General features: G+C 42.5%; 2 protein-coding genes across 2 annotated transcripts; one reads left to right on the top strand and one right to left on the bottom strand.

Annotated features, from left to right (window-relative positions):
* Nucleotides 1–5,333: 5,333 nt before the first annotated feature.
* On the bottom strand, nt 5,334–8,421 carry LOC115123113 (endoplasmic reticulum resident protein 27-like). Its single transcript, XM_029652415.2, is given in 8 exon segments — nt 5,334–5,408; nt 5,732–5,926; nt 6,267–6,392; nt 6,585–6,655; nt 6,658–6,700; nt 6,832–6,975; nt 7,727–7,812; nt 8,185–8,421. Coding segments are annotated over 8 exon segments (768 nt in total). The 5' UTR covers nt 8,243–8,421; the 3' UTR covers nt 5,334–5,363.
* Nucleotides 8,422–20,515: 12,094 nt separating this feature from the next.
* LOC115123114 (retinal cone rhodopsin-sensitive cGMP 3',5'-cyclic phosphodiesterase subunit gamma-like) lies at nt 20,516–23,021 on the top strand. Its single transcript, XM_029652416.2, has 3 exons — nt 20,516–20,598; nt 22,093–22,198; nt 22,447–23,021. The coding sequence occupies exons 2-3, from the start codon at nt 22,095–22,097 to the stop codon at nt 22,562–22,564; spliced, it is 222 nt and encodes a 73-aa protein (XP_029508276.1). The 5' UTR covers nt 20,516–20,598; nt 22,093–22,094; the 3' UTR covers nt 22,565–23,021.
* Nucleotides 23,022–23,028: the final 7 nt, after the last annotated feature.

The following is a 23,028-nucleotide window of genomic DNA, read 5'->3' as shown; positions in this document are numbered from 1 at the left end:
CTAACAATGTTAGCATCTCACCTACACTGATGAAATGAGGACATACAGTGCCTTCGGAAAGTATTCAGACCCCTTGACTTTTTCCACATTTTTTTACGTTACAGCCTTATTCTAAAATTGATTAAATGTTTTTTTCTCCCGCATCAATCTACACACAATACCCAATATTGACAAAGCAAAAACAGGTTTATTTGCTGAAATATGACATTTACATAAGTATTCAGACCCTTTATTCAATACTTTGCTGAAGCACCTTTGGCAGTGATTACAGCATCAAGTCTTCTTGGGTACGACGCCACAAGCTTGGCACACATGTATTTGGGGAGTGTTTCCTATTCTTCTCTGCAGATGCTCTCAAGCTCTGTCAGGTTGGATGGGGAGCGTTGCTGCACAGCCATTTTCAGGTCTCTCCAGAGATGTTCGATCGGGCCCAAGTCCGGGCTCTGGCTGAGTCATTCAAGGACATTCAGAGACTTGTCCCAAAGCCTATCCTGCGTTGTCTTGGCTGTGTGCTTAGGGTTGTTGACCTGTTGGAAGGTGAACCTTCGCCGCTAGTCCGAGGTCCAGAGCGCTCTGGAGCAGGTTTTCATCAAGGATCTCTCTGTACTTTGCTCTGTTCATCTTTCCCTCGATCCAATCTAGTCTGCCAGTCCCTGCTGCTGACAAACATCCCCACAGCATGATGCCACCACCATGCTTCACCATAGGGATGGTGCCAGGTTTCCTCTAGACATGATGTTTGGCATTCAGGCAAAAGAGTTCGATCTTGGTTTCATCAGACCAGAGAATCTTGTTTCTCAGGGTCTGAGAGTCTTTAGGTACCTTTTGGCAAACTCCAAGCGATCTGTCATGTGCCTTTTACTGAGGAGTGGCTTCTGTCTGGCCACTCTACCATAAAGGCCTGATTGGTAAAGTGCTGCAGAGATGGTTGTCCTTCTGGAAGGTTCTCCCATCTCCACAGAGGAACTCTGGAGCTCTGTCAGAGGACCATTGGGTTCTTGGTCACCTCCATGACCAAGGCCTTTCTCCCCCAATTTCTCAGTTTGGCCGGGCGGCAATCTAAACTTCTTCCTGTTAAAAATGATGGAGGCCACTGTGTTCTTGGAGACATTCAATGCTGCAAACATTTTTTCGTACCCTTCCCCAGATCTGTGCCTCGACACAATCCTGTCTCGGAGCTCTACGGACAATTGCGTCGACCTCATAGTTTGGTTTTTGCTCCGACATGCACGGTCAACTGTGGGACCTTATACAGACAGGCCTTTCCAAATTATGTCCAATCAATTGAAATTGCCACAGGTGGACTCCAAATCAAGTTGTAGAAACATCTAAGATGATCAATGGAAACAGCATGCACCGCAGCTCAATTTTGAGTCTCATAGCAAAGGGTCTGAATACTTATTTTATTTTTTAATACATTTGCAGAAATTTCTAACAACCTGTTTGCCTTTGTTATTATGGGGTATTGTGCGTAGATTGCTGGATAATTTAAAAAATATATATATTTTAGAATAAGGCTACAATGTAACAAAATATGGAAAAAGTCAAGAGGTCTGAACACCTTCCTTAGACACTGTAAGCTAACAATGTTAGCATCTCACCTATACTGATGAAGACTTAAGCTAACAATGTTAGCATCTCACCTATACTGATGAAATGAAGAATTAAGCTAACAATGTTAGCATCTCACCTATACTGATGAAATGAAGACTTAAGCTAACAATGTTAGCATCTCACCTATACTGATGAAATGAAGACTTAAGCTAAACAACAATGTTAGCATCTCCTAACATCAGCTGTGTTGATTAAATTAGTCTAACAATGTTATGGTCTTTTATATTCACCCCGAGTGCTCCAATCCTTCTGTACTTTATTGTACGGCCCTTAATGTCTAGAAATCTGCACTCACTCCCTGCTTCCACTGCTGTACGCTGGCCTACTGTGACTGGCTCTTTCATGTACAGTTGAAGTCGGAAGTTTACGTACACTTAGGAGTCATTAAAACTAGTTTTTCAACCACCAGTCATTAAAACTTGTTTTTCAACCACCACAAATTTATGACATCTACTTTGTGCCATAAGTCATTTTTCCAACAATTGTTTACAGACAGATTATATAACTTATAATTCACTGTATCACAATTCCAGTGGGTCAGAAGTTTACATACACTAAGTTGACTGTGCCTTTAAACAGCTTGGAAAATTCCAGAAAATGATGTCATGGCATTAGAAGCTTCTGATGGGCTAATTGACATAATTTGATTCAATTGGAGGTGTACCGGGGGATGTATTTCAAGGCCTACCTTCAAACTCAGTGCCTCTTTGCTTTACATCATGGGAAAATCAAAAGAAATCAGCCAAGACCTCAGAAAAAAACATTGTAGACCTCCAGAAGTCTAGTTCATCCTTGGGAGCAATTTCCAAACACCTGAAGGTACCGAGTTCATCTGTACAAACAATTGTACGCAAGAATAAACACCATGGGACCACACAGCCGTCATACCGCTCAGGAAGGAGACGCGTTCTGTCTCCTAGAGATGAACGTACTTTGGTGCGAAAAGTGCAAATAAATCCCAGAACAACAGCAAAGTTGTGAAGATGCTGGAGGAAACAGGTACCAAAGTATCTATATCCACAGTAAAAACGAGTCCTATATCAACATAACCTGAAAGGCCGCTCAGCAAGGAATAAGCAACTGCACCAAAACCGCCATAAAAAAGCCAGACTAGGGTTTGCAACTGCACATGGTGACAAAGATCGTACTTTTTGGAGAAATGTCCTCTGGTCTGATGAAACAAAAATATAACTGTTTGGCCATAATGTCCATCGTCTTGTTTAGAGGAAAAAGAGGGAGGCTTGCAAGCCGGAGAACACCATCCCAACCATGAAGCACGGGGGTGGCAGCATCATGTTGTGGGGGTGCTTTTCTGCAGGAGGGACTGGTGCACAACACAAAATAGATGGCATCATGAAGACGGAAGATTATGTGGATATATTGAAGCAACATCTCAAGACATCAGTCAGGAAGTTAAAGCTTTGTCGCAAATGGGTCTTCCAAATGGACAATGACCCCAAGCATACTTCCAAAGTTGTGGCAAAATGGCTTGAGGACAACAAAGTCAAGGTATTGGAGTGGCCATCACAAAGCCCTGACCTCAATCCTATAGAACATTTGTGGGCAGAACTGAAAAAGCACGTGTGATCAAGGAGGCCTACAAACCTGACTCAGTTACACCAGCTCTGTCAGAAGGAATGGGCCAAAATTCACCCAACTTATTGTGGGAAGCTTGTGGAAGGCTACCCGAAACATTTGACCCAAGTTAAACAATTTAAAGGCAATGCAACCAAATACTAATTGAGTGTATGTAAACTTCTGACCCACTGGGAATCAGATGAAAGAAATAAAAGCTGAAATAAATAATTTTCTCTACTATTATTCTGACATTTCACATTCTTAAAATAAAGTGGTGATCCTAACTGATCTAAAACAGGGATTTTTTACTAGGATTAAATGTCAGGAATTGTGGAAAATTGAGTTTAAATGTATTTGGCTAAGGTGTATGTAAACTTCCGACTTCAACTGTATGTAACGTAATCAGATCTGGGTTCAAATACTACAGTGGCAAGTAAAAGTTTGTGAACCCTTTGGAATTACCTGGATTTCTGCATAAATTAGTCAGAAAATGTTATCTGATCTTCATCTTAGTCACAACAATAAACAAACAGGGTATGCTTAAACTAATAACACACAAATTATTGTATTTTTTCTTGTCTATATTAAATACATAATTTAAACATTCACAGTGTAGGTTGGAAAAAGTATGGGAACCCCTAGGCTAATGACTTCTCCAAAAGCTAATTGGAGTCAGAAGTCAAACTGAAGTTGATTTGTTTGTAAGGAACACATAACACTATGTGTGGAGAAAAAAAAGCACAGCACACCAACATCAAAACCCCATCCCGACTGTAAAGTATGGTGGAGGGAGCATCATGTTTTGGGGCTGCTTTGCTGCCTCAGGGCCTGGACAACTTGCTATCATTGACGGAAAAGATTATTTCCCAAGTTTATCAAGACATTTTGCAGGAGAATATAAGGCTATCTGTCCGCCAATTGAAGCTCAACAGAGGTTGGGCGACGCAACAGGACAACGACCCAAAACACAAGTAAATCAACAACAGAAGGCTTGAACAGAAGAAAATACGCCTTCTGGAGTGGCCCAGTCAGAGTCCTGACCTCAACCTGATTGCGATGCTGTGGCATGACCTCGAGAGTGGTTCACACCAGACATCCTAAGAATATTGCTGAACTGAAACATTTTTGTGAAGATGAATAGTCCAAAATTCCTCCTGACCGCTGTGTAGGTCTAAAGAAAACATTTGGTTGAGGTTATTGCTGCCAAAGGAGGGTCAACCAGTTATTAAATCCAACATTTCACATACTTTTCCCACCCTATACTGTGAATGTTAACACAGTAAGTTCAATAAAGACATGAAAACGTATAATTGTTTGTGTTATGTTTAAACAGACTGTGTTTGTCTTTTGTTGTGACTTAGATGAAGATCAGATCAAATTTTATGACCAATTTATGCAGAAATCCAGGTAATTCCAAAGGCTTCACACTTTTTCTTGACACCGTATTTAAAATATTTCAATTAATTGCTCATATATTCAAAGTATTCTGATCTTTTATTTGAAAAGATAAGTAGTTTAATGTTTTATATATATATATGGAAATATACTTTAAAGGATTTGAAAAACTCAAATACACTCATGAATTTACATAAGAATTTGAAAATACTGTCAAATAATACAATTTGGCAGACTATTTGGTTTTTACAAATAACCATTCAACTACAGAAATAAAAGTCGTTTTGGGCTGCGTATTTTAAAACGTTTTTTATATACCAGACACTCAAATATCCTGTACATGTATTTGAACACAGGTCTGCACTTAAATGTAGCATTTGCATGAAAATACACAAATGTATAGTAATATTTTGCATCGTATTGTTTCTTTGTGATTGGATTTGGAATCTTCAACGGTTATTTTTTCAGAAGACATATTCCAATTCTTCTTTCTCTGTTAGACCCTCCAGGCCCTATTAGTCTACTGAGGTCAGTTTGTTGTGATTGTAACCATCAGATCAGCGCCAACGCTGACAAACTAGGCTAAAATCTCAGTGGTGAGTAGCCACTGAGCTGTGGTCAACTCGCAGATGGCAGACTTTCCCTCACATAAAGACACACCGCGCCCACCAGAGCACACACATAGCCTACACAAGATTCAGGCAGAAAACAATACTGACTCCAAAACAGTCACAATAACACAAAGCTAATTATTTACATTCATTTATTTGTTTATTTTACAACTCAGTTTTAGGAACACGTTCTCCTGCCTGCTTCACCTCCTAAAATGATAGAAAAAGTTTTTGAGAAGCAGTATAGATACATTAAATGGAGGCCACTCAGTATAATTTATTGCTGCTTTCTACATATTATCAAAGCCACTGAAACGTATACTGCACCATAGATGTGGGTTCAAATAGTATTTGTTTTCTTTCAAATACGTATTTACCTGCTCTTAATTGAGCTTGCCTGGCACAATGGAACCAATAGAATAGTCCAAGAAGTGCAAACCCTGTCCATCTGGCACACCAGGTAGGCTCAATCAACCCTCAAAGGCATTTGAAAGACAACCAATACTATTTTGTTATTTGTTTTGACCTCTGACCTTGAGATTGCCTAGTATGAGTGACTGGCAGAACTTCCGCACACGTTCGGTGGAGATCTCTCCCTCGGGCATGAGCCACTTCATATCTGAGTCGCGGTCGTAAATGCCCACGCGGGGAAGGTCACGTGACGTCAGGCCAAAGTAGCCCAGAGATTTCTCATTGGACTTCACCCCGTGTACCAGCACAAACAGGAACTGTGACAAAAAATAATGGTAATATTCAGTAGAGCACACTGTAGCAAATACGTTTGGCAACAGAAACTAAAACTAACATTTTATTGGACGAGACCAATGTCAAAAGGAGTGCACTATATATAATATACAGTACATTGAGATTCTGGGACTCAAAACATCTGACTCCATTGATCCAATTTGCAAATTAAATTCAAGATTCAATTAAATAGTTTAATCAAAAGAACCAATTCCAAATAGGGGATTAGGGACATTATCTCAAGATTTGAATCAAATGGCCGATATAACAGAGGTTTTGTTAAGTCGCTCTTTTCAGGTCCAGTTGCTGCTTGCCTGCTCTCACCTTCCCAACAAATTCTGGGGCCAGAGCTCCTAGTCGGTCCTTGAGCACTTCATAGTCACTACTCCCCCTGTTGATGAAGAGCAGGAGGTGCCCCTTCACCTCAGACTGGAACAGACCCACTGCTGTCTGAGAGGAGAGGAGAGAGACATTAACTGTCTGTAGGTGTAGTCTGGTTATATGACTGAACATGAAAGGCTAATAATACAAAGATGTGCTGGCAAGATGTAATCATAACACGGCTGGTATAACTGTTAATAGGTGCTGTTGTATAGAGTAGTGTGTAAGGTGTAGATGAACAGTGCTGTGGTCAGTGACTACCACTTGGTTGTACTCGGTGATGTAGCGAAGCTCGTTCATGGTGATAAAGCGAGCAAGGCCGTCCGCCTCCACTTTTTGGTCTCAGAGAGCTGAAGGTTGTCTTGGTGGTTATCTGCCTGAACACACACACACAAATCAACATTTTCAGTTGATATTTTCTTGTAAATTTGTTGTCAAAGTAGTTGTCATGAGAGTCAAGCAGGTGATTTCTGATGGACAAAGTGAAAGGTGTGGTGTAGTAGTTTACTTTTCTGAAGATGGAGATTGTGTCAGACACGATGCCGAGTTTGGCCCATGCCTCCTTTTCACTGCACAGAGCCACAGGGATATGCTTCACAGTCTTAGCTGCCTCCACAAACTCTTTGTAGCCAAAAGTCTCATCTGAGGGAGTCTGAGAAAGAGAGGGAAAGAGATTGCAAGAGAGAGAAGGGGGGCAGCAAGAGGGGGCAGGCAGAGAGGGAGAGAGAATGTTAGAGTCTGATAACACTCACTACAGTGATATACTATAGAAGTCTGTTTTTGAGATTCAAATGGCCAATTAGCCCATTGAAATAATATTTTGGTCCCCAGTAGGTACATGGCAGTCCACCATATATATTTTTTTCTCTCTCTCTCTCTCTCTCTCTCTCTCTCTCTCTCTCTCTGTTTACACTTGTTTACAGCGACCTCCTCTGTGCCAATTCCTCAGATGTGTCCTCATTTCCTTGTCCTGCGGCCTGCCATCGTCCCCCGCACACTGAGTTTAGCCAAAGGGTTCGGGCCGCCGCTTGACACTCTGGGACGGCCGCCTACTATCCTCAAGGCAACGCAAGCGAGTCACTTCCTGTGCCAAGTATGTGGCCAGCCACAGGCTGACAGCAGCTGGGACTGTAGCTACGAACAGTCAACAGGAATGTATGTTTTTTTTTTTTCTCGTCTCAAATCTGAGTTATGGTTTAATTTGACCTCTGTTATATCTGGCTGGCCGCGTCCGGCCGCACGTTAGTGGTGTAGCATCTAGCCAACGATGATAAAAATCTGCTGTGGTTTTGTACCATCGTGATGTGTCAACCTTACTCAGGCCTACAGTAGGTTACTGTACACGTTACATTTCCCTCCCTCCCCTCCCATCCTGCCCTTCCCACACTTGTTTCCTGTCTGACCTCAAAGAACCCGATGACGACCACCTCGGAGGCTTCGATGAAGGCCTCGGCTGCAGTGACATCATTCAGGGATGGGAGGGCGCTGTCTGTAGGGAGAGGGAGAGAGGTGGGGGGGGCTTGATGGAATTCGTTGGACAAGCCCTAACCCAACTACCTACACTAGTTCCATCTCTTTAGAAACACGAAGAGGAAAAATGCATCAATCTGTGGAATGGCTCTCAGAAAGCCAGTCATAGGCTCAATCCCAATGTCAATTTCAGCATACATTTAGAATGAAGTAATGTATTGGGCATATATATTCTAAGGGGTATACTGGTGTGCATATTAGAACATAGAGGTCAAAAAGATGGAAGAGAACATCACACCATTCAGGAAGGAAACAGGAAATAAAGACTAAAAAGATAGACGTCTAAGAAATCTAAAAACATGTACGTGACCAAAGGCAAAGAGATTCTCACCTTCAGCTATGACTGCGGCGGCCAGGAGGGAGAGAATCAGAGAGAGCAGCGGTGCCATAACTTTATCGGCAGGCTGTAGACAACGAAGGGCCTCAGAGAAGTTTGTCCGTTTTTGATTCTATGCAGGGCGGTTGAGTTTTAGGCTGGAGTCTGTGTCCGTCTGTCCATGTGTCCGTCGTGTCCCTCCTTCTGTCCCTCTGTACCTCAGGGTCTGCCACATGGCCGTTTCCTCGTGCTGCTGATTGGTGCCTGTATGAGAACCTGACAGGTGTTATTGATAGGTTAAGTTCAGCGAGTGTTGGACTACGTGTCACCGTGTCAGTTCATGAGTGTGGCTGGTTGGGTGGGCGGGCATACACACGCGTATGACTAAGAATGTACCTTCTAACCTGAGGATACACATGCAAAATGTTTTTATTTTTTTACTTCAGATCCTCAATATGAAAAAATCCCAAGTAGTCAAATCTGACACATATTTTCAGCCTATACAGACACCTCACTCAACAAGGATGTATATCTCTAGTATAATCCAGATTGTACGGTACATAAATATCTGTAGTATCTAAATGGTCTAGTCAACTTGAAGTGGGCATGTATTTTCTTTACCCCTTTTCATTCTGTAATGTCCTGCTGTTCACCTAAAAAAGACAGCATTATTTTTCTGATAGAGCAATGCCACTTTATAGGAATTCGATTTGTATGCATGCGTGCATGCCGTTGGATGTGGCCCTCCCTCCTGTGGTGACTTGGCCACATTGCACTCTGAATCAGCAGGGTGTGTATACCTACCGGTGGCACTAGTCTGGCTATATTGGTGGCACGTAACAGGCAGCTGTTTGGTCTGACTGAACCTAGAGAATTAGCCAACCAGCTATTTTAATGTCCAACGGACACGCAACAAACCAAACCTTTATGTAACATGTTTATCTTTGGAAGATGTATTAATGAAGCAGGAGAAGTATTTTAGATTGTTGAATATGTAGTGTGATAAAAAAACAACAACAAAAAAAAACGTTTCTATTAAAAGCAATTTGAGGATTCCAGGAGGAAATGTGTGCTGAAAATTTGAGTATTTGTTTAAGGTGTATATATTTTCTATATTATAGAGTCTGAGTACACAAACTACCCAAAGTACAGTACACTATGTGCCATTTAAAATGAACCAATGAGCGGCTTAAAGGATACTCCGTTCAAAAATGATCTTTGGTATTTTTTACATTAGTCCACTGTTGATCTAACTTGCAAAACACATCCTCATGATGATGTGGCAAGTTACAATTATCTTTTTGAAAGTCCTGTCTTGAATACTTGATCGCTGACATTCAAAGTCTTTTGGGACTAATGAAAAAAAGACCAACATTTAGTTTTTGCGGAGATTATTCCATTAAAATGAAAGCCTCTTACATACTGTAACTTCCTGTATCTACACTCCAGTATAGTAAACATGTAGGTATAATCTGTTGGTTGCGCAATACCTTGCAATGTCAACTGAATGATGAAGGGTGATGACGTCAAGTATCGTGATATGTGTCAATGTTGGCTTAGCTCTCTTTGACAATGTGAACTTGGAAATGTATAGCAAAAGATCCCTCAACATGTTCTAGTTACATTTCATATCGGGTTTCAAGCAGGCCCTTTTTTTTCATCCTCTCTCCAATCAATATAGGAGAAAGTTACATACACATATCCCATGCGGGGCTCCCGATTGGCACAGCGGTCTAAGGTACTGCATCTCACTGCTAGAGGCATCACTATAGACCCTGGTTCGATTCCAGGCTGTATCACAACCGGCTGTGATTAGGAGTCCCATAGGGCGGTGTACAGTTGGCCCACCGTCGTTAGGGTTTGGCCGGGGTAAGCCGTCATTGTAAATAAGAATTTGTTCTTAACTGACTTGCCTAGTTAAATTAAAAAGTAAATACATGTGAATCTACTGTATGTTGGCCTGTACGTGTATATTATTAACAGAGTATTAGTGACAGCGCCATATTAAGCCAACAAGGCTTCTTCTTAAGAGCTAAACTCACGAGAGCCTCAAAACGTATGTTGTGTCACAGCATCACTCATGTCCTCAGACGGTCTCCACTCTCTTTGGCATATATATCCCTGTATGATCTCAAATGTATGTACAGCATCTATATCTATCTATGTATCCATAGCTGCATGATCTCATATGTATGCACAGTATCTATATGTATGTATGTTTACAGTTGGCTCATTCATCCCCCTCCTCTCCCCTGTAACTAGTCCCGAGGTCGTTGCTGTAAATGAGAACGTGTTCTCAGTCAACTTACCTGGTAAAATAACGGATACATTTCAAATGTAAAAAAAAAAAAAAATCGATGTATCCATAGCTGCATGATATCCTTCCCCCAACTGTGTTGACCTCGAACTTCAATTCATCAGCGTTTTGTTCAGAGTTAACACACTCATTGTTCAACGTTTCTGAGAAACTCTACTCCACTTGGCTGATCTCCTCGTCTCTTATTCCCACTTTTTCACTCCTCCTTTTGCCTCTGATGGTATTTCACAGTCTAGTGAATCAAAAGGTTTCCTTCCACTACAGTCCCAGAGTAAATCTCTAGCTTTTGGAAACAAATGCTTTGTTAAAGAGACTAATTTACATGTAAGACCTTTGCTGTAAACTGGCCCGGGTGTTTTAAAACATGCTGTAAAATCTTAACACTGAAATACTGCCAGAAACATTTGGAATGAGAGGAGGAAAACGAGAGAATTGGAGTGGAGGAAAGACAGAGACAAATGAAAGTTCAATTTCGTGCATCTTCTGATTTTCTTGTCTGAGAGAGAAAGAGAGAAGGATGAGAAAAGTGAAAGCTGATTCATGGTGACTGAGTTTGAATGTATAAACACCTGTAATCTGAGAAAGAGATGATGACTGGACAGATAGATGGGTGGGTGACGAAAGAGGCACACGTGAGAGCATTAATATGGCCTTATCACTGATACTCTGAGAGAGTTAATAATACACAGGGTCGGGTGTTCAGTCCCAAGGTAGGTTAAGCATCTCAACAGGCAGAGATGAATCCAGAAGGTGATGATGGGTAAACACACCTGACAACAGCCAGGTATAACATGAGAGGATGGTGATGGGTAAACACACCTGATAACAGCCAGGTATAACATGAGATGATGGTGATGGGTAAACACACCTGACAACAGCCAGGTATAACATGAGAGGATGGTGATGGGTAAACACACCTGACAACAGCCAGGTATAACATGAGAGGATGCTGATGATGGGTAAACACACCTGACAACAGCCAGGTATAACATGAGAGGATGGTGATGGGTAAACACACCTGACAACAGCCAGCTATAACATGAGAGGATGGTGATGGGTAAACACACCTGACAACAGCCAGGTATAACATGAGAGGATGCTGATGATGGGTAAACACACCTGACAACAGCCAGGTATAACATGAGAGGATGGTGATGGGTAAACACACCTGACAACAGCCAGGTATAACATGAGAGGATGATGATGATGGGTAAACACACCTGACAACAGCCAGGTATAACATGAGAGGATGGTGATGGGTAAACACACCTGACAACAGCCAGGTATAACATGAGATGATGATGATGGGTAAACACACCTGACAACAGCCAGGTATAACATGAGAGGATGGTGATGGGTAAACACACCTGACAACAGCCAGGTATAACATGAGAGGATGGTGATGGGTAAACACACCTGACAACAGCCAGGTATAACATGAGAGGATGATGATGATGGGTAAACACACCTGACAACAGCCAGGTATAACATGAGAGGATGATGATGATGGGTAAACACACCTGACAACAGCCAGGTATAACATGAGAGGATGATGATGATGGGTAAACACACCTGACAACAGCCAGGTATAACATGAGAGGATGGTGATGGGTAAACACACCTGACAACAGCCAGGTATAACATGAGAGGATGATGATGATGGGTAAACACACCTGACAACAGCCAGGTATAACATGAGAGGATGATGATGATGGGTAAACACACCTGACAACAGCCAGGTATAACATGAGAGGATGATGATGGGTAAACACACCTGATAACAGCCAGGTATAACAGATGATGGGTAAACCAGCCAGGTATAACATGAAAGGATGATGATGATGATGATGATGGGTAAACACACCTGACAACAGCCAGGTATAACATGAGATGATGGTGATGGGTAAACACACCTGACAACAGCCAGGTATAACATGAGATGATGGTGATGGGTAAACACACCTGACAACAGCCAGGTATAACATGAAAGGATGATGATGATGATGATGATGGGTAAACACACCTGACAACAGCCAGGTATAACATGAGATGATGGTGATGGGTAAACACACCTGACAACAGCCAGGTATAACATGAAAGGATGATGATGATGATGATGATGGGTAAACACACCTGACAACAGCCAGGTATAACATGAGATGATGGTGATGGGTAAACACACCTGACAACAGCCAGGTATAACATGAGATGATGGTGATGAAACATCCGCGTATTTATATTTTTTAAGCTCTCTACTTGTCAGTTCCAAACAGGACATTATTTGTATTGTTACCTTAACATGGAAGATAGAATTCAAAGCAAGCAGTGCATTGGAATGACATTCAGATGAACTGGAATGGCATTCACGCTCATGGGATGGGTGGCCAAAAATAACTAACTTAAAGCCACACCCCAATAAGCCACGAATATGACCGCATTGAGGCATATATCACTGTGCTTCTATGGCAGTAAGCACCATGCCACTGCAAACAAGACAGTTCATAATCCAGTGCCTTTATCACAGTCGACACACCTATACTTTAGCTTTCATTTACTTTAAGAATGCAACATTTTCATCTCTCCCTCATGGCAAAATGTGTAGAATCATTTATTAGCCCTATGTGTGAAGTACAAGAGGAATAATACCATGCGTCCCACTGCTGGCTTGCCTCTGCAGGGTCAGTTCAGGGCCCGATTTCCCGATAGCATTGGAACTTAGGCTTACCTACCTCTTTCCTGCAATGGCCAAAGATGTAACATACGTTTCCCAAAACACCACGTAGAGAGAGCGTTCATAATACCTTTTAATCAATACGAATACTTGAACAAAAAAAACAACAAAACGACAAACGAACAGTTCTGCAAGGTGCAATACACAAAACAGAAAACAACTACCCACAACCCATAGTGGGAAAATAGGCTGCCTAAGTATGATTCTCAATCAGAGACAACGATTGACAGCTGCCTCTGATTGGGAACCATACCAGGCCAAACACCTAGAAATATAACACACAGAACAAAACATAGAATGTCCACCCCAACTCACGCCCTGACCAAACTAAAATAGAGCCATAAAAAATAAACTAAGGTCAGGACGTGACAGTCAGTCCCTAGATGGGAGACCAGATGCCGATGGAAGTGGTGTTGGAGGGCCAGTAGGGGACCTCTTCCCTCTGGTCTTAGGAGATTCCAATGCCCCAGGGCTGTGAAGGGGACATTGTCCTGAGTAGGGTGCAGTCTTTCGGATGGGACATTAAATGGGTGTCCTGACTGTCTGTTGTCATTAAAAAATACCATGGCACTTATCGTAAGAGTAGGGGTGTTAACCCCAGTGCGGTACCCTGGCCAAATTCCCAACCTGGCACCTTTCAATCATGACCACTTAATCATCCCCCTTATTCCCAATTGGCATATATCACTCCTCACCTCTCCACCATGATAGGTGATGTGTGTTGAGCGTTCTGGCACAAAATAGTTGCCGTACATCACCCAAGTGGTACACATTGGTGGTGGAAGAGGTGAGTTGAGTACAGCGCTTTGAGGAGTGACCATCTACTGTCGGTGGATCCAAGGCGCTATATAAACGCAATCAATCATTATTATTATTACTGTTATTATTATTATTAGAAGTTACATTGAGTATACAATACAACAACAACAACGTTCCTTGGATCTTATCCATTGATGATGTAAATTCAATCGTGATGAAGGTTAATTTTACACTCAGTAACTTGTATAAATAGCTTTTTAAACTCAATTTACTGTCATTACTGCGGTTCCCTGGTGTTGTCTCTGAAGTCATCACAGTTTGTTTGAGGTAAAAGCTAATCTGTAGATTACAAAGCCTCACCGTCTTCTGAGTTATTAACAGGCGAAGACAAATGTACGTCCCAAATGCTACCCTATTCCCTACATAGTGCATTACTTACTTTCAGACCACCGGGTTCTATTCAAAAGGAAGGCACTACGTAGGGAATAGGGTGCCGTTTGGGACTCAAGCAGAGCCTACCAGAAGAAAGACAAGGGAAAGGGGGATATCAAATGGAGGCAGCCAATCTTGGCTCAGGATTACGAAGGAGGGAGGAGCAGGGAATAAAGCCACGTTAGGGCAAGAGTTAAATCTGTCTAAATGTTCTCCCTCCCTTCTGTACTGAACACCATTGGTGTTGGCAGACTCACTCCACGCCCATGTGGTACAGATGTTTACCTTTACAGAGTTGACCTTGTGTCTTTATTGACCTTTTATTTCAGTATTTGCACTGTCTCTATGCACACTCTCAGGGCCCTACACACTCGCACACACTGTCACTCCAACTCTCTCACACACACACACACACACACACACACACACACACACACACACACACACACACACACACACACACACACACACACACACACACACACACACACACACACACACACACACACACACACACACACACACACACACACACACACACACACACACACACACACACACGCTCACTCCATTATTTGCTCACTCACACATAATATGCACATACATTTATACTGACTCTACACACCCACTCACATACAAGCTGCTGCTGCTCTGTTGATCTCATATCCTGTTGCCTAGTCACCTTACCCATATAAATATCTACCTCCATCACTCCAGTATCCCTGCATATGTAAATATGGTATTGGAATTGAGTTCTAAATATTTGCTGTATATACAGTACCAGTTAAAAGTTTGGACACACCTACTCATTCAAGGGTTTTTCTTTATTTGTACTATTTTCTACATTGTAGAATAATAGTGAAGACATCAAAACTATGAAATAGCAAATATGGAATGATGTAGTAACCAAACAAGTGTTATATATATATTTTATATTTGAGTTTCTTCAAAGTAGCCACCCTTTGCCTTGATGGCAGCTTTGCACACTCTTGGCATTCTCTCAACTAGCTTCATGAGGTAGTCACATGGAATACATTTCAATTAACAGGTGTGCCTTGTTAAAAGTTAATATGTGGAATTTATTTCCTTCTTAATGCGTTTGAGCCAATCAGTTGTGTTGTGACAAGGTAGGGGTGGTATACAGGAGATAGCTCTATTTGAAGTCCATATTATGAACAGCTCAAATAAGAGAAGAGAAAGACAGTCCATCATTACTTTAAGATATGAAGGTCAGTCAATGTGGAACATTTCAAGAACTGAAAGTTTCTTCAAGTGCAGTCGCAAAAACTATCAAGAGCAATGATGAAACTGGCTCTCATGAGGACCGCCACGGGAAAGGAAGACCCAGAGTTACCTCTGCTGCAGAGAATAAGTTCATTAGATTTACCAGACTCAGAAATTTCAGCCCAAATAAATGCTTCACAGAGTTCAAGTAACAGACACATCTCAACATCAACTGTTCAGAGGAGACTGCGTGAATCAGGCCTTCATGGTCGAATTGCTGCAAAGAAACCACTACTAAAGGACATCAATAATAAGAAGAGACTTGCTTGGGCCAAGAAACACAAGCAATGGACATTAGACCGGTGGAAATATGTCCTTTGGTCTGATGAGTCCAAATTTGTGATTTTTGGTTCCAACCGCTGCTTCTTTGTGAGACGCAGAGTAGGTGAACAGATTATCTCCGCATGTGTGGTTCCCACCATGAAGCATGGAGGAGGAGGTGGGATGGTGTGGGGGGTGCTTCGCTGGTGACACTGTCTGTGATTTATTTAGAATTCAAGGCACACTTAACCAGCATTGCTACCACAGCATTCTGCAGCGATACACCATCCCATCTGGTTTGGGCTTAGTGGAACTATCATTTGTTGTTTCAACAGGACAATGGCCCAACACACCTCCAGGCTGTGTAAGGGCTATTTGACCAAGAAGAAGAGTGATGGAATGCTTACTTAGTGTTTTTCGTATTTCTTATTCTTATTACTATTATTTTTTTGTAATACATTGTTATTAATTATTGCATTGTTGGGCTTTGAGTTTGCAAGAAAGACATTTCAATGTACTTGTACATGTAACATTAAAACTTGAAGTTGTAAAGTCTGCTTCCAACACACACCCTCAAACACGTAGATCCCCTGAACACAGCTTACTTTCCAGACCACTTTCCGGCACACACTCTCAAACAAGTAGATCCCCTGAACACAGCTTACTTTCCAGACCACTTTCCGGCTCACACTCTCAAACACTTAGATCCCCTGAACACAGCTTACTTTCCAGACCACTTTCCGGCACACACTCTCAAACACCTAGATCCCCTGAATGCAGCTCACTCTCCAGATCCCAATCACCTGAATTCTAATCACCTGTTCACAGACCTGTATGTCATTATCACACACTATGTAGTTCAGTTCTTTGCACCTCATCACTGTGAGGTATTGTTGGTTTTGTGACATATCTTTTGGAGCGCTGTTTCCTGTGAGTTACTCCTCCAGTGTATGATAGCTTTTGCCTGCCTTACTAATGACACCTTTTGCCTATTCCCTTCCTGATCTCCTGAACTACGTTACTTGCATTTTCCCTGCCTGTACTGTTGCCCTTTTGGACCCCCTGTGTATGACCTTCTGCCTACCCCTGGACCCAGCTACCTACCTCCTCCTGTGGTCCTTTGCAATAAACACCTGCTGCGCCCTGCGCTTGAAACCAGCTCTCTGTCTTCCCTCGTGTTCAGATGTAGGACCTTAATATGAGCCAGTTCGCTACAGCAGGAAAACAATCCTGCAGCAACAGGAAATGTGAATTATTATGTGGATTATAATTTATGGACATTTTTGTAATGGTTGATGGAATTTTCAAAAGGGAAAAAAGTCTGAAATGTCAAAGTGGATTTTATTGTATTTATTCCCTACATTGCAGGAAAGTTCTAATTACGATCCTTCCTCTGTAAAACTAGTCCCGAGAACCAGGGAGTCATTGATTTCCACAACAAAGGCACCAGTCTATATGGAGATTGTGCAGACAATATTATGTAAGACATTTGAAGACACCCTTCAATGAATAAATGACATTGAGTTGCTATGGGCAGGTTGCTGAGAATGTATCTGTTTTGTTACATTGCATTACAACAACGACGGCAAGAACAAGTAAAGACCATAAACAAACTGACCCAACACAAAGTTGGTTGTCTAACACATATACAGTGCATTCGGAAAGTATTCAGATCCCTGGACTTTTTCCATATTTTGTTACGTTACAGCCTTATTCTAAAATTGATTAAATCATTTTTTTCATCAATCTACACACAATACCCCACAATAACAAACAAAAACAGGTTTTTAGACATTTTTGCTAATTTATATGTATATTGTTTACTGAAATATCACATTTCATAAGTATTCAGACCCTTTACTCAGGACTTTGTTGAAGCACCTTCAGCAGCAATTACAGCCTCAAGTCTTCTTGGGTATGATGCTACAAGCTTGGCACATCTGTAAGCTCTGTCAGGTTGGACGGGGAGTGTCGCTGCACAGCTATTTTCAGGTCTCTCCAGAGATGTTTCATCGGGTTCAAGTCCAGGCTCTGGATGGGCCACTCAAGGACATTCATAGACTTGTCCTGAAGCTACTCCTGTGTTGTCTTGGCTGTGTTCTTAGGGTCGTTGTCCTGTTGGAAGGTGAACCTTCGGCCCAGTCGGTGGTCCCGAGCGCTCTGGATCAGGTTTTCATCAAGAATCTCTCTGTACTTTGCTCCATTCATCTTTCCCTTGATCCTGACTAGTCTCCCAGTCCCTGCTGCTGAAAAACATCCCCACAGCATGATTCTTCCACCACCATGCTTCATGGTAGGGATGGTGCCAGCTTTCCTCCAGGCGTGATGCTTGGCATTCAGTCTTGGTTTCATCAGACCAGAGAATCTTGTTTCTCATGGCCTGAGAGTCCTTTAGGGACCTTTTGGCAAAATCCAAGCGGACTGCCATGTGCATTGGAGTGGCTTCCATCTGGCCACTACCATAAAGGCCTGATTTGTGGAGTACTGCAGAGATGGTTGTCCTTCTGGAAGGTTCTACCATCTCCACAGAGAAACTCTGGAGCTTTGTCTGAGTGACCATCGGGTTCTTGGTCACCTCCCTGACCAAGGCCTTTCTCCCCCAATTTCTCAGTTTGGCCGGGTGGCCAGCGCTAGAAAGAGTCTTGGTGGTTCCAAACTTCTTCCATTTAAGAATGATGGAAGCCACTTTGTTCTTGGGGACCTTCAATGAGGCAGACATGTTTTGGTACCCTTCCCCAGATCAATCCTGCCTCGGAGCTCAACAGATAATTCCTTCGACCTAATGGCTTGGTTTTTACTCTGACATGCATTTCAACTGTGGGACCTTATATAGACAGGTGTGTGCCTTTCCAAATCATGTCCAATCAATTGAATTTATCACAGGTTGACTCCAATCAAGTTGTATAAACATCTCAAGGATGATCAATGGAAACAGGATGCACCTGAGCTCAATTTCTAGTCTCATAGCAAAGGGTCTGAATACTTATGTAAATAAGGTAAAAACCTGTTTTCGTCATTATGGGGTACTGTGTGTAGATTGATGAGGAAAAATAATTTAATTTTAGAATAAGGCTGTAAAGTAACAAAATGTGGAAAAAGTGAAGGGGTCTGAATACTTTCTGAATGCATTGTGTTAAGAGAGAGAATGGAATAAATAACATTGGATGATTTCTTTGTTTAACTTCAGAAGACACCCTCTGAAACCATTAGTTCAGCTGAAGATGGTGGGAGCATTGAACAAAAATATCTGAATTTCAACTTAGGTTTCCCATGAAAAATGATTTGAATTTGAAAACGAATCACCAAAAAGCGGAGAGTTGTATAAGCTTGATGAAATGTCCCACACAAACATTCTCCTCCCAGTCCTCGTCTAGGCCTATGTTTGTCTTTTGCTAATGAAGGACATTATGGGGAGGGGCTCAGCATAAGTGGAATAGCTCTCTAATTATTCCTAATGGGTTCTTAGAAGTTTATTACAAGTATGGCAGAAGTAGAATGACACTCCTAAACTCCATCCAAAACACATAATACAACAAGGACTATGTTCACTGGACAGCTGGGTTAGGTTCAATTCATGGGTCAATTCATAGTAAAGCTCACGCAAACCCAGATCCTTAGTATGATTTTCCCATCATTTTAAACATTTACACCCAGATTTCCTTAGCGTTTGAACCAGTCAAAAGGGGAATTCAACATTGAGGAATAAACAAAAAGGTCAAATGAAGTTGGAATAAATGATAAAACACAAATGGCTCTATTCAATCCGTATCATGGCAGTGCAGCATTACAGCGTGAATGAACTTAGCGGGGACTGCATTCACAGTAAAAGCTGAATATGTCAGCTCAATCGGAAATGACTTTTGCATTTCTATCACACAGTCTGTAACACTTCAGTGAGACAGATTGAATAGAACCCAAGTGTAAATCCTACATAAAGTTTATTTTAGCTTTGTTTTTTGGTTGCAAACACTTAGTTAAACTGGGCCTTAATAAGACTACAAAAGCTCTTCTCTTAGTATCTCTGCAGTTAACACAATTAGCCCTTGCAACAACTACAGACAACTGATACACTACCCTCTCACCCCGACTAAAACAGTCCCTCTCTCCCTATAAATACCAACCTGAAGCTTACTTTACATCAGGGTTACCAATGTGTGTTCATCCATTCAATTACACAACAGCCTACACTTGCCAATACATTATACACTGCTGTACATACTCAAAGTGGCCGGTGCCATGTGTAAGCCTATTACAGGGCCTTAACTCTGCAGGCACGTAGCCCACAGTGGATATATATATATATATACACTGCATCCAAAATGGCACCCTTTTTATTACCCATAGGGATCTGGTCAAATGTAGTGCACAATATAGTGAATAGGGTGCCATTTGGGACTCGCTATATGCTCTGGATGTTATGTCAGGCCAGCTAGCAGCATGGGACGGGCTGGTGGCCAGTAAACACCCAGTAGGATACCACAGTACACACGGTCACACGGCGAGTGACAGCGCAAAGGTCAGAGGGGATTAGGTCAGAGGTGTATAAAAGGGGAGGACAGTCGGAGAGGAGGAAGAGAGATACAGCAGGATCTCTGTAGGATCAACCCAACTCCGGAGAACTGTTCACTACAGACTGCAAAGACAGGTAGGATGAAACTGCAGAGTCCTGTTACGCTCAGCTCTGAGCATTAGTTACCTTTATTGCATGCCCTGTAAGGGTCATTTGGCGTCAATGCCTTAGACATTTGCAGAAAACATTTTAGAGTGTAGAGAATTCGCTGGAAATATTGTACTGTTTCCATGGAGTTGTCTTGTTGAGATTGTGCTCTATTGCTGATGGTCATTGACTGGTTAGTGTTCAATGCACTTGCTTCAGTGCTGGCTTTGGAGAAGGACTTTTGTAGACTTCACAGGAGGTTGGTGTCACCTTAATTGGGGAGGACGGGCTCATAGTTGGAACGGAATAAATGGAATATCAAACTCATCAAACACATGGTTCTCATGTGTTTGATACCATACCCGTCACTCCATTCCAGCCATTATTATGAGCCGTCCTCCCCTCAGCAGCCTCCTGTGGTAGACTTGTGTGCTGTAGACTTGAGACAGCTCACACAACTGACTCTTGAGGATGAGAGCAGAGCAGGATAACAGACAATGGACTTGTTGAGTGGTTGTAGTCTAATAGAGAGGCTGGAGCTTTTCATTCAACACTCTGATAGACAGGGAATTGAATTGTACTGGAGGACACTAGGAGGAGACCAGTAGACCTATAGGCAATACCAGGACACTAGGAGGAGACCAGTGGACCTATAGGCAATACCAGGACACTAGGAGGTCAGCAGACAAATAGGCAATACCAGTACACTAGGAGGAGACCAGCAGACAAATTGGCAATACCAGGACACTAGGAGGAGACCAGCAGACAAATTGGCAATACCAGGACACTACAGAATGAACACATGCAGATCAGTAGAGCAGCTGTGGAATGTGATGTAGGAGAGATGTTGATTGGCTGTTGACTTGACAACATAATGTCATTCACCTGTACAGGATGCATGTCAAGAGTGGTGGAATAAAACGTGTTTGGGTGCAGAGTATTGCTTGCATGGACAACGAACTCTCAAAAGCATCTGTGTGCAATGTATTCTACTGTAGAAATATACATTGTGTAGAGTGCAGTTGAAATGGAAGACTGGGATAGGCTACTACTGGTTTCAAAGGTCTCAAAGAACCTTCTAGTTACACAATGTTCTGGTTGAAGTGACCTCATCTGAACTACAGATTGTAACGCTAACGAGTAGCTTTGGTACTATTTTCGCCTTGGTTAGTACAGTATAGGTTGGTGCCAAATCTAATCTGGTATGATTGGATCAACATAGACCGCTCAGGTGTATTTTAGAGGGATTATCACTCTTGGCGTGCAACGGGATAGAGAGAGGGAGGGGTTGGTAATAATTAGGTATTAGGGAAAGGGGTTTGGATTAAGACAGATTGAGGATAAGACTGATGGAGTTAAAGAAACCGATAATCTACTCCTGATTGATATCTTGCTGGGATTTACTACTGTTATTCAGACACGTATTTCCCAGCTACCTTATTGACCCTCGTTCCTCTCTCTCTCGCTCTCGGTAACCAACAGAAATGGCAGACGTTGCAACTGCTGCTGAAAAGAAGGCCCCCCCTAAATTCAAGCAGAGGACTACCCGTACCTTCAAGAGCAAGGCCCCCAAGCCTGGCCAGAAGGGGTGAGTTGGAAACTCCCTTAGAACACACAAATATAACTACTACTACAACAATGAAAACTAATTGCGCATACGCCTTCTAACATAACAAGTATCCATCCTTACATATTAAATGCAACTCCTTTTATACCGTACCAAAACACACTTCAATACATCTTTCTCTCTAACTCAACTTTACCACCACAACCCTCGTCTGCTGTGTCTCTATCCCTTTAGCTCATGGAACTTCTCCCTCTCTCCTCTCCCATCAGATTCGGTGACGACATCCCCGGCATGGAGGGTCTCGGCACAGACATCACAGTGGTCTGCCCATGGGAAGCTTTCGGTGACATGGAACTCAGTGACCTGGCGAAATATGGAATTGTTTAGACGCCCTACCCCTCCTCCACCTTCCCTCGACCACCTCCTTCACTTCTCTTTCCTTCACTCCCCTTGACCACCCCCTTCACTTCTCTTTCCTTCACTCCCCTCGACCACCTCCTTCACTTCTCTTTCCTTCACTCCCCTTGACCACCCCCTTCACTTCTCTTTCCTTCACTCCCTCGACCACCTCCTTCACTTCTCTTTCCTTCACTCCCCTTGACCACCCCTTCACTTCTCTTTCCTTCACTCCCCTCAACCACCCCCTTCACTTCTCTTTCCTTCACTCCCCTCAACCACCCCCTTCACTTCTCTTTCCTTCACTCCCCTCTCTGGACCCTGTTTTGTTATGCCATCTTGTACAAGGCGCATCCACTTTGACATCAGCTCGGTGTTTAAGAGCCGGGCGTACTCGGGTGCACTACTGACCCTGAGAGCCGGGCGTACTCGGGAGCACTACCGACCCTGAGAGA

The sequence above is a fragment of the Oncorhynchus nerka genome, unplaced genomic scaffold (assembly GCF_034236695.1).
Source record: "Oncorhynchus nerka isolate Pitt River unplaced genomic scaffold, Oner_Uvic_2.0 unplaced_scaffold_1510, whole genome shotgun sequence".
NCBI classification, from domain to species: Eukaryota; Metazoa; Chordata; class Actinopteri; order Salmoniformes; family Salmonidae; genus Oncorhynchus; species Oncorhynchus nerka.
The sequence above is the reverse complement of the archived record's forward strand: the minus strand, read 5'-3'. Positions and strand labels throughout refer to the sequence as shown.